At 40.4% G+C, this 16,827-nt stretch overlaps 1 protein-coding gene across 17 annotated transcripts in view; it reads left to right on the top strand.

Moving 5' to 3' along the window:
* madd (MAP-kinase activating death domain) overlaps positions 1-16,827 on the top strand; it is an 87,879-nt gene that overhangs the window by 33,692 nt on the left and 37,360 nt on the right. For 6 of the 17 annotated variants that reach the window (XR_009816796.2, XM_061974835.2, XM_061974831.2 and 3 more), the window contains exons 8-18: positions 1,302-1,358; positions 2,098-2,270; positions 2,396-2,631; positions 2,724-2,880; positions 5,208-5,311; positions 5,430-5,644; positions 7,366-7,619; positions 7,853-7,992; positions 11,932-12,033; positions 12,348-12,389; positions 13,053-13,070. Coding sequence is in view for 16 of the 17 variants with exons in the window: in XM_061974835.2 (XP_061830819.1) it covers positions 1,302-1,358; positions 2,098-2,270; positions 2,396-2,631; positions 2,724-2,880; positions 5,208-5,311; positions 5,430-5,644; positions 7,366-7,619; positions 7,853-7,992; positions 11,932-12,033; positions 12,348-12,389; positions 13,053-13,070 (1,498 nt within the window). In the remaining variant the exon portion in view is untranslated. The remainder of the gene's footprint in view (positions 1-1,301; positions 1,359-2,097; positions 2,271-2,395; positions 2,632-2,723; positions 2,881-5,207; positions 5,312-5,429; positions 5,645-7,365; positions 7,620-7,852; positions 7,993-11,931; positions 12,034-12,347; positions 12,390-13,052; positions 13,071-16,827) is intronic. The other 11 variants (XM_061974825.2, XM_072914785.1, XM_061974828.2 and 8 more) reach the window with 8 other exon arrangements.

Consider the following 16,827-nt stretch of genomic DNA (forward strand, 5'->3'; position numbering starts at 1 on the left):
ACTCTCTTTCTACACGACTCTGACATGTTATTGTCTGACGATGCGACTGTTCAACCTCCGAATCGAGCAGAATCATATTTTAAGGCAGCCCTATTTCTAAGTAATTTTAAAGCCAAATATTTTGTTCATGTATTATATAGTATTTGCCTATATAAGCTAAGCATCAATTGACAGTAAATTAGGGCAAGCTGTTTTATGAAATTGAAAATAATTACATAGTAAGCCCAGTCAGGTGTAAACTGACACTTTTATTGATTATATACCTTGAATCAGAGCCAGTTTGATGGCTTTGAATGTTTCCTTTTGTATGGATGTGTGATTAAGACAGCTGCGGTTCCAGCTTCAATGGCGCCCTGTGCTAGACTTTTTCCCCATATTCTTGTGGCACCCTCTATAGAAATTGCCCATATGGCCCATAGCTAGAACCACCACTGTAGGTGTGTGAAGCCTTTGTTTAAAAACTAATGATGATTTGTGAAGAGCGGAATTAGCACTGGTTGGTTGTTTTTTAGAAGCTTGTGACATCTACATCAAAGTAGAAGTAGCTATTGATGTGAAAGTCACTTACATACTTGCATTGTAGCCTGCATTTTTGTCTTTGTGTTGCCATTATACCAGCTTTTACATATTTATTAGATTATATGGTAGTAGCGATTTAAAGCCTGCAAGTATTCATCTATATTTCTGAAAAGATCTGCTGGTGTATCATCATTGCTTTATCATAACCACTGGTTCATTTCAGTTAGTCATAATGCCTAATCACTGTACACAGTTGTGGTCAGAAGCTTGCATAACCTCATTGTGGGCATAAACATTATGGCAATATTTAAGTTTTAATGAGGCAATTAATGTATAAGTAAGAACCACTACGTGATATCTGACCACAACTGTATTTATTTCAGCGGCTTGGTTTTTACAGTGTCTAATAGTAGTGCTTTGTCTGTGTTCCTCATTTTCTTTTACTGCTTTTACATCATAAACATTTAGTCTTTTAGACCTCTTCCTCCCCCAACCCTTTCTGTGTCAAAAACTTGTCTCTCCAGCCACACATATACAATGATCACTTCTGCCTCCCTTCTTCAGTGAAGCAGTAGTTACTAATCATTCCAAAAATATAACTTTGTTGGTTCATATAGTCTCGATCTCGATATATAAAAAACCTCACAAGGCATATTGTTTACTGCAGAATGGAGACATGGAAGAGAAATGGAAAGGGACATGATTTTATCATGTGCTGTTCCAGTGACACTTACCACCTCAGGCCTTCATGTGAATCTCCCTGCATTGTATTCCTTTCCTAGTGTCTGCTTAGGTTGACTGTGATCACCCAAAAGCAGATCTTCTCCTGTGAAAATAAGGTTATTCATTTATCCTCCCATGAAATGTGGAATGCCCTTGCACGGACATCACTTTTCACGTTACTTTGCTTGCGACTACCCCTTTTTCAAGCTCAATAATTGAATAGAATGCATATCAGTGCCTCAGAATATCTTTCTTACCACTTAATGATGCACTTGATACCTTTGGCTTGAGCATGACTGACTGAATATGTGTGCATTGACATTTGCATCAGTGAGCCCTGGTAATCAACAGCAAACAAGGTGACGCTAATCCCTTTTAACAAAGACATTCCACCAGTTCCAGCAACTAAATGTTCCATTAACCTTACAGTAGCTAATACTGACAAGTCTGCGGCAGTTCCCTTAAAGCAATATAGTGACTTTACCACCCTCCTCCTTTTATTTCCCCTCCTCCTCAATAATGGCACATCCTTAACAGGCATCAATATGGTCATAGTTTAGATACTGTAAATCATAAGAGTATAATTTTTTTAAAATATAATTTGTCTTTTACCTTACTAAATCCAGCACAGTATTCCTGTTGTAAGGATGTTACATCTTTTTGGAAACAGACATACTTAGTCACCCTTTTAAGCGGTGTTAAAATAGGCTCAAAACTCAAATTAATTGATTTACTTCTAATTTTTTGACACGGACAAAATAGCCTAATGTTGATGCCTGTCTTGGTAGTGTTTTAGCAAAGTGTAATTTTATTCTTTCCCTCTCATTCTCTGTACTACTATGTTACCTATTCTAGGCCTTGGCGAGTATGAGTTTAAACACCCAGCCCATTTTGAACTTGGAGAAGTTTCAGGAAGGTCATGAAATGCCTCTGCTTCCTCCTGGACGTGATAAAGCCTCTCCATCATCCACGGAGTTCAACCCCCTCATTTACGGCAATGATGTTGATTCTGTGGATGTAGCCACCAGGCAAGCTTTTTCTTCAGTTTTGTTTGCCATTGTACAGTTGTTCAAGTTATTGCTGTCTCTGGAGAGAGTTAAGCACATGTCATACGTTGTAAAATAAAGTTCACATAACTTATTTTGTTTGTCAGGGTGGCGATGGTACGGTTCTTCAACTCCCAAAATGTTCTCCATGGTTTTCAAATGCACACAAGGACTTTGCGCCTCTTCCCACGCCCCGTGGTGGCTTTCCAGTCATCGTATTTTCTTGCGTCTCGACCGAGGCGCTCAAGTTTTGCCGATAAGCTTTCCCACACACAAGCCGTGGAGTTTTATGGAGAGTGGGCTCTCAATCCGACTAACCTCGCATTTCACAGGATACATAATAGTAAGATGATCATTCCAAAAGGTTTCTTTGCTGCTCTTGCATGGAATTAAAAATTGAGTGCTAATTGTACAATCTGCACACTGTGGTTACAGATGTGTTTGACCCGTCTTTAATCGGCGACAAACCCAAGTGGTATGCTCACCAGCTTCAACCAGTGGTTTATAGAGTGTTTGATGGAAACTCGCAGCTGGTTGAGGCTATGGCAAGTCCATTTGAGGATGAGAGCAATGACTCTGATCCTACAGACAGGTAAGGAAAATCAACCACATTTTTGTTTCATAGTGAGATAATTGAGCTTTTCAACTGGTTATTGTAGTATAACAAATACATTTCAAAGTAGAGCTGCATGATTCATCGTTAAAAATTGTGTTCTCGGTTCATTACAGTTTCCCTTGGGATCAATAACATTTTGTCCAAGTCAGTATTTTACAACATGTTGGTTGTAGTTTATACTGTCAAATGTATTACTTTAACATTGTATTTATGTTATTGAAGTATAGGGTTGTAAGATATAGACAATATACAATATAAACTAGGTAAATTCGGCCAACAATAGAGCTTTAATTACGATCGTGATAATGCATGTTGATGACATATTCTAACTGTGTCTGCAAAAGCGACAAACTAATGAATGCATCCCCAACGCAATGTTGCGTCTTCACTAATGTCCCCCTGCAGCGCAAAGCCACTTCTAAGTCAGTAATCCTTGCTTTAATTGCGGCAAATAAACTACAGTAGGTAAGATTGTATTTTTGCCTCATCCTTCACTTTAAGGGTGGGTGAAGAATGCATAAAGAATGCACTACCAACCCGATAAGATCTGGTAAGTCCGAAAGAGAAAGAGATGACACAGTATTATCTACTCATAGATGCTACATGGTGGGTGTTTGAGCACACTGCAGCTAGTCCTGGATAGTCCCACTCCTTAAGGCTTTAATCAAATGCATGATTCTCCCAGGAATGAGGCAAAATACAACCTCATCTCCTGTACATTTCTTACAAATATCTCTGGAGGACAAGTAATAGCTAAATATGCTACACTACACAACGTAGGAAGATAAGCTAACCGCAAGCTAGAGCTCTTGAATGTAAGGTGAGCGGGGTGATACAAATATTGACTGTAACAATACCACGTACTATATTATTATATGGTTGATACCACAGTGGTTAGATCGCTATTTGTTTATTATCAAAACATTTTTTGTCGTTTTTGTTATTGTTTACAAACTGAGGAACAAATCAAATCAAATCAACTTTATTTATAAAGCACATTTAAAATTTACCACAGGGGTAGCCAAAGTGCTGTACAATGGACAGGTTAAAAGATGATACGAGAACCGAGCAAACACAACACAACACAAACAGAGCACGATAAAAAATAAATAAATAAAATAAAAATAAATAGAACATAAAAACATAAAAACAGGTTCACAGCAGGTGTATTATGGGAGAGAACTAAGCCCCTTGACAAAGAAGGGCTTCACAAGCAAAAAGCAAATGATTTAAATTGGAGCCAGTAGTAGAAAAGGATTTAAATATTTAATTTATATTAATAATGATAAATAATGATAAATGGGTTATACTTGTATAGCGCTTTTCTACCTTCAAGGTACTCAAAGCGCTTTGACAGTATTTCCACATTCACCCATTCACACACACATTCACACACTGATGGCGGGAGCTGCCATGCAAGGCGCTAACCAGCAGCCATCAGGAGCAAGGGGTGAAGTGTCTTGCCCAAGGACACAACGGACGTGACTAGGATGGTAGAAGGTGGGGATTGAACCCCAGTAACCAGCAACCCTCCGATTGCTGGCACAGCCTCTCTACCAACTTCGCTATCCTGTGTTTCTTTCTAATTATAATTGTGATCAAAAATGTAAATGTATTGAACATTTTAAGTATCAGTATCAGCATTGGTATGACCAATACTGTCCCTGTAACTGCTTAGTATTGGATCGATACCCATATTTTTTTTTGTAGTATCGCTGAAAACTAATATATATATATATATATATATATATATATATATATATATATATATATATATATTATACAACAGCAAAATAATAAGTGTTAATTACATTTTAATACAAGTGTAGATAGAACCATGTTACAACAGAAAGTAACCGGCTATTAACAGTAAATTAGCAAGTAGATTGATAATCGTTTTGAGAAAATAATTTAACTGTAAACGACGCAATATGTTACCGCATATGTCAGCAGAAAAATTAGGAGCCATTGTAATCCATTTTGAAATTATTGTATTGTCATTTACTTACCAAATGTTGTGTTGAGATATTTTTTTTTCTTTTGGTGTTATGCTCAACAGCGATAATGGAAGTAAGTTAAGTTCCTGCTATTCACCGTACTTGAATGACCATTTGAGTATTCTTTTTTTTTTAAATTAAAATGAATCAGTTTAATAAACATTTTTGGACAAAAAAATGGGTCAAAAAATCGTGATCTCAATTTTAAGCAAAAAAAAAATTGTGATTAAAATTTTTGCCAGAATCGTGCAGCCCTATTTCAAAGTATTTCGTTGGAGTAGGTATCAATATTTTTTTTCCTTACAGCGGTAGTGACAGTGAGGCATATGATGACTCAAGTTCATCCTATTCCTCACTTGGAGACCTTGTAAGTGAGATGATACAAGGAGATATTCAGGGTGACACACCAAGTATGTTCATATTTGTCTCTACATTTTATGAATGAGAATCTAATACTTAATATGTCCGGTGGTCTTAATTGATTTTATATTAAGAAATAACTTTTGGTTCTTTTTTTTTTTAATGTTGACTCTTCAGGCCTAGAACCACACACCCATGCTGCTCTGGGAGACGCAAGTGAGGTGGAGTTTCAAGACTTTCGGGACTTCAGAGACGGACATGGCCCAGGGAGTTCATCGAGCGGGGACGGTCCTGCAGAACATTCAGATGGACAGCCCCATCGCTCAAGCTCCAGCACAACTGCAAGCTCCAGTCCCAGCACTATCATCCAGGGAGTTAACAATGTGTGTATTCAATGCCAACATATTATTTGTGCAAATCAGTTGCCACTTGCTGTTATTAAAAGAAGAATGGCTATTAATATTCTCTAAGAGATAATTGTATATTTATGTTGGTAATATGATGCCGGACAGATCTGGCAGGCCCAAATGCATAGTGAGGGTCTGCTGGAAACGTCTGGCAGAGTCTCCCGTCAGAGTTTCAATTCCCACCTCCGGAAGAACTTCGAACAGGTTACGAGGGAGGCGCTGGACATTGAGTCTGAATAGACCATGTTCTGTGCCTCTATTGTTGTGACTACCGATCGGAGTTGTGGCCGCAAGGTGGTCGGTGCTTGTCGTGGCAGTAATCCCAGAACCTGCTGGTGGGGGATGCCGAAAAGCTGAAGAAGGAGTCCTATCGGGTCTCTTTGACTCATGGGACTACGGAGGCAGCGGAAAGTACCGACAGGCCAAGCGATGTGCAGCTTTGGCAGTTGCAGAGGCAAAAACTCGGACATGGGAGGAGTTCAGAGAAGCCATTAAGACTTCTGGACAACTTTGGAGTGATTCTGGACCACCATCTGCCGCCTCAGGAGGGGGAAGCAGTGCACTGTCAACATTGTGCATAGTGGGGACGGTGTGCTGCTGACGTCGACTGGGAATGGTGTGGATCGGTGGAAGGAATACTAAACGTCTTCCAATGAGGAAGCAGTGCCTGGGGACTCCGCGGTGGGCTCTCCTATTTTCGGGGCTGAGGTTGCCGCAATACTTAAAAAGCTCCTCGATGGAAGGGATTGATGAGATCTGCCCGGAGTGTCTTAAGGCTCTGGATGTGTGGGGCTGTCGTAGTTGACAAGACTCTACAGCATTGCGTGGACTTCGGGGGCGGTGACTCTGGATTGGCAGACTGGGGTGGTGGTTCCTCTATTTAAAAAAGGGACCCGGAGGGTGTGTTCAAACTATTGTGGAATCACACTCCTCAGACTCCTCGGTAAGGTCTTTTCAAGTGTACTGAAGAGGTGGCTACCTTCGATTAAGGTGGAGCAGTGTGGTTTTCGTCCTGGTTGTGGAACTGTGGACTAACTATACTCTCGGCAGGATCCTTGAGGTTGCATGGGAGTTTGTCCAACCAGTCTCCATATGTTTTGTGGACTTGGAGAAGGCATTTGACCATGTCCCTCGGGAAGTCTTGTGGCGAATGATCAGAGAGTATGGGGTATCAGACCGCCTGATTGGTGCGGTCCGCTTCCTATATGATCATTATCAGAGCCTGGTCCGCATTGCCGGCAGTAAATCGCTGCTTCTCCACATTGGGAGGTGCCAGATGATGTGGTTCGAGCATCTAGTCCGGATGCCCCCCGAACGCCTGGCTGCGGAGGTGTTTAGGGTGCGTCCAACCGTTATCAGACCCAGGACATGGTGTAGGGACTATGTCTCCCAGCTGGCCTAGGAATGCCTCGGGGTCCCCGGGAAGAGCTGAACGAAGTAGCTGGGGAGAGAGAAGTCTGGGCTTCTCTGCTTAGGCTGCTGCTACCGTGTCCCGACTTCGGATAAACGGACGAAGATGGATGGAAGTTGGTAATATATATTTTCTAGCCACCATTTTTCTAATCACCCATCACAGGTTACCAGTACTTGTTTCCAGTTGTCTAAATTCCTCTTTTAACACAGCAGTGGTGGTATAGAATTACAACCACATGCAAACATGATAAATATTATACACTTTTGTTTTCTTTCCCCCCCAGGACCAAGGGGAAGCACCTGATAGTGAGGCACCAGCCGCCTCCGCCCCACAGAACCCTGTCCCAGGAGTTGGTAGCCAGCCATTTTTGAGACCTACAGCTGACGCTAGCCTGGGGGACTCGGCAATACGAAAACGAGAGTATGACAACCCCTATTTTGAGCCTCAGTATGGCTTCCCCTCTGAAGATGATCCTGATGCAGAAGAACAAGTGGAGTCATACACCCCTCGATTCAACCAGAACCTCAATGGCAACAAGTGTGTTAAACTTGTTCATCACTTGAATGAATACTTTTCTCTTCATTCAAATGGGCTCTATGACCAACCATGAAATGTCAAAACCCAGCATGTCAGACTAGTACTTCATTCATGGTGGTCTTGAATCTTTGGTGGTGTCATGTCATGTACATGTTGAAACATGTTACTAACATTGCATGCAAATTTTTGTTCTTTCATGAGGCCTGACTAATGATATTGTATCACTTCTTAAGGGCTCAGCGTCCTTCACGTCCCAGTAGTCTGAGACTTCCTGGGGAGTCAGACGGAGAGGGAGATTCTCATAACAGCTCACCAAACTCAACTATTTCCAACAGCAGCAATGATGGATTTGGAGGACTGATGTCCTTTGCAAGTAAGAAAATGTTATTTGATATTTTTGTTGTTGACATTTTCCTATGGAGGTGAATGGTGAGGGTTATAAAAAACCTGCATCCTGTCTGTTTGATGCACTTAAATTGATTTTAGAAATTCAAATACGGAACCATTTTGTTCTTCAGGTTAAGTTGAAGTAAGAACTTGATTTTCTGTACGACGACTGTTGAGTCCCATTGCAATTAATCACTTTTTTGGGCAATGTACCAGTGACGTGCGGTGAGGTTGATGGCTGGTGAGGCACTGACTTCATCACAGTTAGATTTACAAACATATGAACCCTAAAGAGTATCTTATTCACCATTTGATTGGCAGCAGTTAACGTGTTATGTTTATAGCTCATACCAGCATTCTTCCCTGCTTGGCACTCAGCATCAAGGCTTGGAATTGGGGGTTAAATCACCAAAAATGATTCCCGGGCCCGGCGCCGCTGCTGCCCAATGCTCCCCTCACCTCCCAGGGGGTGAGCAAGGGGATGGGTCAAATGCAGAGGACAAATTTCACCACACCTAGTGTGTGTGTGACAATCATTGGTACTTTAACTTAACTTTAACTTTACACATACAAACTGTAGCACACAAAAAAGCACATTTAATTAAAAAAACGTTATTATGGTCTTACCTTTACTTATAAGTGCGGGAACAGTGGTGTTCGTGTTGGAGGAGTTGTGAATGAATGAAATATGAAACCGTGCTGCAGTCTGCAGGTGTACCTAATGTTGTGTCCCAGCAGTCGTTCACGCTCCTCCGGCGCGAGCAATGTTGTTTTTGCACTTTTTGGCTTCTTGTTGAGTGACTTTTTTTGGGTGGATTCGGTCTTGCACGTGGAGGGTTTGGGTGTGGGCTTTGGTTGGTGTGGCGCTCCCGTCGGGGCGTGCTTTCTGCGGCGGGGGTTGCATTAACCGGCATCAGGAGGCGGGATTACTGCGAGCCTCAGCCAGTGCGTCTTTGCAGCAGTTTTATGATTGCTCAGCACAAGAAATACGTTACACACATACATTTGTTGACAAAATACACTGTACATTATATACCTCAGCTAACTAAAGTATGGAAATGTATAATATAATTCATATAGCAATACGGTCTCACTGCACAGCAGGCCAGCAGTTAGCCGAGTCCGCAATCCATGTTGAGGCACAACTGAGTGAAGTGCCTCAACTGGCTGCTGATCACCGCAAGTCTCTTCTCAGTATTTGAACGGCAAATGTGAAAATTCAGCGATTTTGAATAAAAATAATCTAAAACTGGTGAAGTTAAATGGAAAATAACTTTATAGTATAATCACTGAATACATATAACAATTTAATTAATTTTTTTTCTTTTTACATTTTTTTTCTTTCCATGATGGCCGCACGTCACTGCAATGTACAGTATTCACATGCAGTGGAACCTTGATTTACAAACTTAATTGGTTCTTGAACAGGATTTGTAAATAGAAAAGTTTGTATATTAAAGCAAATTTCCCCTTAATAATGTAAACATGACTAATTGACCTGGACAAACCGTAATAATAATAATGGATTAGATTTATATAGCGCTTTTTTCTAGACACTCAAAGCATTTCACAGAGAAGTGAGAACCCATCATTCATTCATTCACACGTGGTGGTGGTAAGCTAATTTTGCTGCCACAGCTGCCCTGGGGTAGTCTGACGGAAGCGTGGCTGCCAATTTGCGCCTACGCCCCCACCGACCATCACCTTAGTACACCAGTGTGAGTGGCACTGGGAGCAAGCGTGAAGTGTCTTGCGCAAGGACACAACGGCAGTGACTTGGATGGCAGAAGCTGGAATGGAGCCTGGAACCCTCAAGTTGCTGGCACGGCCGCTCTACCCTCCGTGCCACACCATCCCCACGGTCCATGATTTAGTAAAAGTGTCTACACTTTGAACACTATATAAAGTGCTATGCAGTACTGTATATCAAACAAACATAAGGCGGTGATGTGATGCGGTCAACTATCTCCTTAATAACAGAGTCAAAACAAAAACAACTACCGTATTTTCCGCACTATAAGGCGCACCGGATTATTAGCCGCACCTTCTATGAATTACATATTTCATAATTTTGTCCACCAATAAGCCGCCCCGGACTATAAGCCGCGCCTACGCTGCGCTAAAGTGAATGTCAAAAAAACGCTGCGCTAAAGTAAATGTCAAAAAAACAGTCAGATAGTTCAGTCAAACTTTAATAATATATTGAAAACCAGCGTTCTAACAACTCTGTCCCAAAATGTACGCAAATGTGCAATCACAAACATAGTAAAATTCAAAATGGTGTAGAGCAAAAGCAACATAATGTTGCTCGAACGTTAATGTCACAACACACAAAATAAACATAGCGCTCACCTTCTGAAGTTATTCTTCATTCGTAAATCCTTCGAATTCTTCGTCTTCGGTGTCCGAATTGAAAAGTTGCGCAAGCGTGGGATCCAAAAATGGCCGGCTCCGTCTCGTCGAAGTCATCGGATTCAGTGTCGCTGTTGTTGTGCAGCAGTTCTGTGAATCCTGCCTTCCGGAAAGCTCGGACCACAGTTGTGACCGAAATATCTGCCCAGGCATTTACGATCCACTGGCAAATGTTGGCGTATGTCGTCCGGCGCTGTCTGCCCGTCTTAGTGAAGGTGTGTTCGCCTTCGGAGCTGTGTGAAAAAAGCCACCCGGCCTCTTCGCGTAAACTTCCCTTAACCACTCGCTCATCTTTTCTTCATCCATCCATCCCTTCGAGTTAGCTTTTATGATGACGCCGGCTGGAAAGGTCTCTTTTGGCAAGGTCTTCCTTTTGAATATCACCATGGGTGGAAGTTAGCATGGCAAGCTAGAACCACAGTGAAGGATGACTTCTCATTCCCTGTGGTGCGAATATTCACCGTACGTGCTCCCGTTCCACAGTGCGGTTCACAGGAATATCAGTTGCTGTGAAATACGGTAGTAATCCGTGTGCGGATGGAGAGATTGCGTCTTTTTATGAACCGGATCCTTGTCGCTTTGTAGGAGCCATTTTGTGGTCTTTACAGATGTAAACAGGAAATGAAACGTACGGTGATATCCGCGCGTTTTTTCTTCTTCTTCCGGGGGCGAGTAGAAGAAGAAGCGCTTCCTGTTCTATGGGGGCGGGTGCTTTCCTTGGCGGTTGCTTGCGTAGAAGAAGAAGCGCTTCCTGTTCTACCGGGAAAAAAGATGGCGGCTGTTTACCGAAGTTGCGAGATCGAAACTTTATGAAAATGAATCGTAATAAAGCGCACCGGGTTATAAGGCGCACTGTCAGCTTTTGAGAAAAATTGTGGTTTTTAGGTGCGCCTTATAGTGCGGAAAATACGGTAGGTGAACTGTACACCTCGTATGCAGCCGCCTTGCCGACACAAACCCGCAATCTCACAGTTTGAATTCACAAAACTCACTAACTTTACCAGCCAGGGTCGCTACAATGGTTAGGAATAAAAGGAATAAAATACACATTACCTCATCGGATAATCTTATTGGCGTGCAGCGGGGAGGAGACAGGGTTGACAATGCTGTGGATATTTCCTGAAAAATATCACTTGTCCATTGCTTTCTTTGGACTCATATTGAGCTAGAAAAACTAGAAAACTGCTGTTAAAAGGCAAAAAAAAAACCAAGTCAAAATCTAGCAAAGTAGCACTGTAGCTTACAGCAGCACTGCTGAACTGACAAACGAGCACAGTGGATGTGCTGCCGGGCACAAAATGTCTGTTTCTGCGAGGCACACAATTGGTAGATAAAAATTTGTACTCTGAGACAAGGTTTTGTACAACAAAGCGTAGTTATATTCGTTCTCTGGTTCATTAATCGAAAAGTTTGTACGATGAGCGTTTTGTGAATCGAGGTTCCACTCTATTTAAATATGAAAATTATTTTAATTAACGATTTCAATTGCAGCAACTTTTTGCATTTATTATAGGTAATCTTTACAAGAACCATGGCACTAGTTTCAGTCTGTCCCATCTTGCTCTACCCAACAAAGCTGCAAGAGAGAAATCAACACCTTTCCCCAGCCTCAAAGGTACCGTAGCACAGCCAGTTACACCCCTGTGAACTGTCACTGGCATCTGCAATACATGTGTTTCTCATAGCCAAAATATTAGATTTTGTTCTATTTTTACACACCTCATTGCTTTATGTACCTTGGATGATACAATAATGACTGAATCTTAATAGTTATTAAAGTCATTATGGCTGCAGTACATCAATAACTTACTATGTTGCACATACCGTAATACTTGAATATGTAAGGTAGTTTTTTTGGTGATCGTTTGACTGAATATCATTCTGTTTTTTCTGTTCTGCTTTATATTCCTCTATATTGTTCTATAAAAGAATATTTGAGTTTTGATATTGAGGAGGAGAAGAACCAAGCAGGTTTGTAGAGATAAATGTTTTTATAGCCTGACTTATTTCCCTCTGATTGCTTGAACAGATATGGCACTATTTCAAAGGAGAGTATTGAGGATTTTAAGCATAGTTTTTCTCTCAAGTTTGTTAATAACTCAAGTCACCACAATGATTCCCGGGCGCGGCCACCGCTGCTGCCCACTGCTCCCCTCACCTCCCAGGGGGTGATCAAGGGTGATGGGTCAAATGCAGAGAATAATCTCGCCACACCTAGTGTGTGTGTGACAATCATTGGTACTTTAACTTTAACTTTAAGTCTTATCTTTCAACTTGCTGTGCTTTTTATGTGGCCCGAAAATGGTCATGCACAGCGGTAAATATATTTGCAATCATTGAAACCAATAACATTTGATCCATATTGTTTTTGTTTATTTCTGGGGGTGGGGGGACCTTTTAGGGCTGGTGGTGGAATAAGTGTATGTTTTTGCCAGGACAATTTAGGACATTGGCCAACCTTGCTTTTTAAAGAGGAAATGACTACTAGAAGAACATGAATAGGTTAGATTTTCAATTGAGAGAAAAAAATAGGAGTAGCATGACACTCAATAACTCAAATCCAACTGGAATAGCTGCCATAGAAATTGTGTTCTGTTCCTTTTGATTACGATGTGTTCTATCTTTGTTGTCCAGATACGCCTGACAGCCCGGGTATGTCATGTCTGATGTGATAGTCTGTATTAGTTCCTGAGCAGGCTTCTTTTCTGTGACTTGAAGTGGCCTGTATCTATCTTAGTTTCCCTATTGCTCATTACAGGACTAAGATAGAATAAATTGTGGTGTGCTGTATATCCACACCTTCCTGTTTCTTCCCTGGCCATACCTTTTTGTGTGACTAATTTATGAAGCAGACCCTCAAGATAACTCAACCCTTTATTTACACCTTGGCGAGCACAGTCAGTCAAAGTGTTTCCTCTGGGTCTTGTAAACTATTTTTACATCAACACATTTGTACTCCTGCAAGAAAGATATGTCATCTATTATAACTGCATTGCTTTTGAATGACATTCCCAATAAGTTACATACATTGTGAGTGGAATTTCCCCCATCTGACTATTTATCTGTCTGCCTTGTCTTACTACATTATGTGTGGTTACCTTGTATTTTTACCTACACATTTTCAAGGTAATTTTTCATTACTGCATTAATGAATCATTTAGAGTTGAATCTCATTCATCGATTCATTTTTTCTCCCATTGCCTTGTTCCACAGTTTCTGATTACTTGAGATTACCTAAAGTGTAACTGAACTTTTTGGGGGAATTATGCCTATCATCCACAATCCCTATATGAGACAAGAACACACATGTCTTTCTCTTTTCTGTGAATTCTAAATAGTAAACAAGCAGGAGGCAGCTAACAGGTAATGGGCAAACAATATAGTCAATAAACCTCCAACAATGTTTTACTCACAGGCTGTAAGTATGTATGTAATGTATGTATGTAATGTAGTAACAGGCACATTCATGATAACATGTCATTTTTACAGTATTTTGGTTATTTTAAGCTTTACTGGAACTTCCTTTCTTGGCGCATTGACTTCACAGAGCACATAGCAACGATCTCTCATTTTGTTGACAACAAAAAAAACTATCACTGCTCATGGCAGACTTTGTGAGAGCCAACGACAAATGAGGATACATAATCTTTTTGAGCATGAATATACGAAGCTACAAGTTTCAAGAGCTGGGTACAAAGCAGATCCAGCTTTAGTAAAACACCAAGCCATCAAGAACGAGTACTAAGGGCTAAACAAGAAATACCAAATACGAACACAATAAAAACAATCACTTAATGTCGCTATAGCATGGTTAATATGCAGGTCGACGTGTAAATAGAGGGTTGTTGGCGGTTTTTGGATATATTCTTTTTTAGATAGCTTCTTTGGCAGAATAGGTTACTCCCCTTTGCCTGCATTGTTAGACACCTCTTTCTAGCAGTTATTAATTATTTAGAACACAGAAAAAAGAGAGACGTGTTCTCGTTTCACGTAAGGATTGTGATCAATGGGCAAAATACATTTTAAAAAACTGCAGTTCCTCTTCAGGTCTTGTATTGTACCACTACTTGTTATTTTTCTGAACATTTTCAGGGTTCAGCGTTTCTTCTACGTTTACAGCTTTGGTCTAGTTGGTGGTGGAGATATGCACGTGTGCAGCATAGTCGGTCGGCTGTATTGCAAACGCTCCTTCATAGTGACATTTCACAAACTTTCAAAAATATTCCAAAATAATCCACTATGTCAAAATTAAGACTTGTCATTAATCATCCTCCGCACGCAATATAGAGAAAGCGGATGACAAATTGTAAGCGCATGGAGAGACACAATTGACTGCCGAGTAAATAAGATAAGGCTATTTCACTCATTTATTTATCTCTATTAGTGTAATAAAAGGACCATGAATATCCCATTTCATTGTGAATATTTAAATGACTTATTTTGTGGTCTGGCACTATATAGATACAGTTAACATAACCACATTATTTTATAATGGCAGGGGAAACACTTGGGTTAATGCAAATATCATTATTATGATTTTTTTATTTATATATTTATATTCTATTTGTATTTATTTTTGTGCCGTGTTTGAAGTCAAGTGTGCACGCATGTTATTTCATGGGTTGGTGTTCGAACTGGTTGTTTCTGGGCCAGTATTCCTCTCGTTGTCCACTTATTGGTGGAACTAATTCTGGGTTTTGTGTGCAGTATTTGGGCTAAATTCTTTAATGGAGATAATAACAGAGGCCCGCCCAGGGAGCGGAGAAGGTGGGTTCTGCCCTTTCCCCGAGTGAGCTGCATGCTTCTCCAAGCCAGTCAACTCCATCTCCCAAAATTATTTTCTGTTTTTGCTCTTTTTCATCCCTGTGTGTCTCTTCAATGATATACTCATCTCATCAGCATCATCATTTCCCAGACGGTTTTCACTTCACATTATATGTATAATAGTTATTAAGCCATCTATCACAAGCATCTTAAAAGTGTGGGGAATATTTAAAAACACATTATGTAACATAACCACAGGGAAATGACACCACTCACAAAACAGGATGTTAAAGGGTAGTATGATGAAATTAACTTGTCTACTTCTTTTGTCCCTTTTTTGCTGCTTCTACATTATAGATAGTATTGGGCCTAGTACATACAGTATTTGTGAAATGTATACACCCTAGTAGCTACAGCAATGGTATGCAACTGTTAAACCTATTATTAGGTATTAGTTGTTTTCAAAAAGGTCTGTCTTTTCTTGATGTAAACAGACAAAAGAAAAGAGTTGTTCAAAGCTGAACATCTCGTGCGACGGAATCTTGAAAGTAAACAAACATTTGTCGAATCTGCTTTACGTCACTGCCAGCAAACGGTGAGCGTTGATGACATTGCGAAACTCGAGCAAAGTCCGAATTCCTAGGGGTATATTTTTAACACTTTACCATGGCACTATATTTTAAGAGCCAAAGAGAAGAGCTAAAACGAAAGAGTAAGAGGGAGATTTCGGATTGAGCCTAAACCCTGGTTAATCCAAACTCAAGAGCCACATTTTTTTCTAGCCTAATATACAATTGTGATAGTTGTTTTTGGAAACTTGTTTTATTGGGCAGCCATTTCAAAAAACAACCAAAAAATGAGGTAGCATAATAGCACACATTTTAATGAATAGGCATTAGGGCTTCACAATTTAGCAAATTCAATTCTGGAACCAGTTTTACACACACATAGATGGAGTCACGCACAACATTATTAAATCCTCCATGTCTTGCTCTGCTTTAAAGAAACTTGAAAAGTCGTTCTGCCGTTTTTCATTGGAAAGTCCCTGGAAGAACAGTTAAAGGGGGACTTTAACTGTTAAAATAGAGACAAAAATATAAGTAATTAAAAAACATTGCACGCTCGCTCAGTCCACAGTATTTGTATGCACTTACAGTAATATTAACAAGTCAAAAGAGAAGTCAATGAATTAATACGATTGTGGTGATGAATAATAGCCAGTGAGCCTTGCCGGTCTCATCGGGTAGAACCAGAGCGGGGACGCCAGCTTGCCCTGTCCGGCTCACTGGGGGACAGCCAGAGTGATGTAGTGTTGGCCGTCATGCTAACAGCAATGCAGGTTAAGTGAAATGCCAGCGTTCGTTTGAGATGCAGCTTTATTTTACTTGGATAAGTAAAATTACATTTAAAAAATAAAAAATAAATTAGAAATTAGATCGCATGTTAGTATGAATCAATATTTTGATTTAATAAAAGGAACACTGTAACAACACAATGTAACTCCAAATCAATCACACTTTTGAGCTGTCTGCATTGGAAGCAACACTGACTCAGTCAATTTCATATGCTGTTGTGCAGATGGAATATACAGCCTGTATTGGGTTTTTCCACTTTAATTTTGAGTATGACTCCAAATCCAGACTTC

This window comes from Nerophis lumbriciformis, linkage group LG15 (genome assembly GCF_033978685.3).
Source record: "Nerophis lumbriciformis linkage group LG15, RoL_Nlum_v2.1, whole genome shotgun sequence".
NCBI lineage: Eukaryota > Metazoa > Chordata > Actinopteri > Syngnathiformes > Syngnathidae > Nerophis > Nerophis lumbriciformis.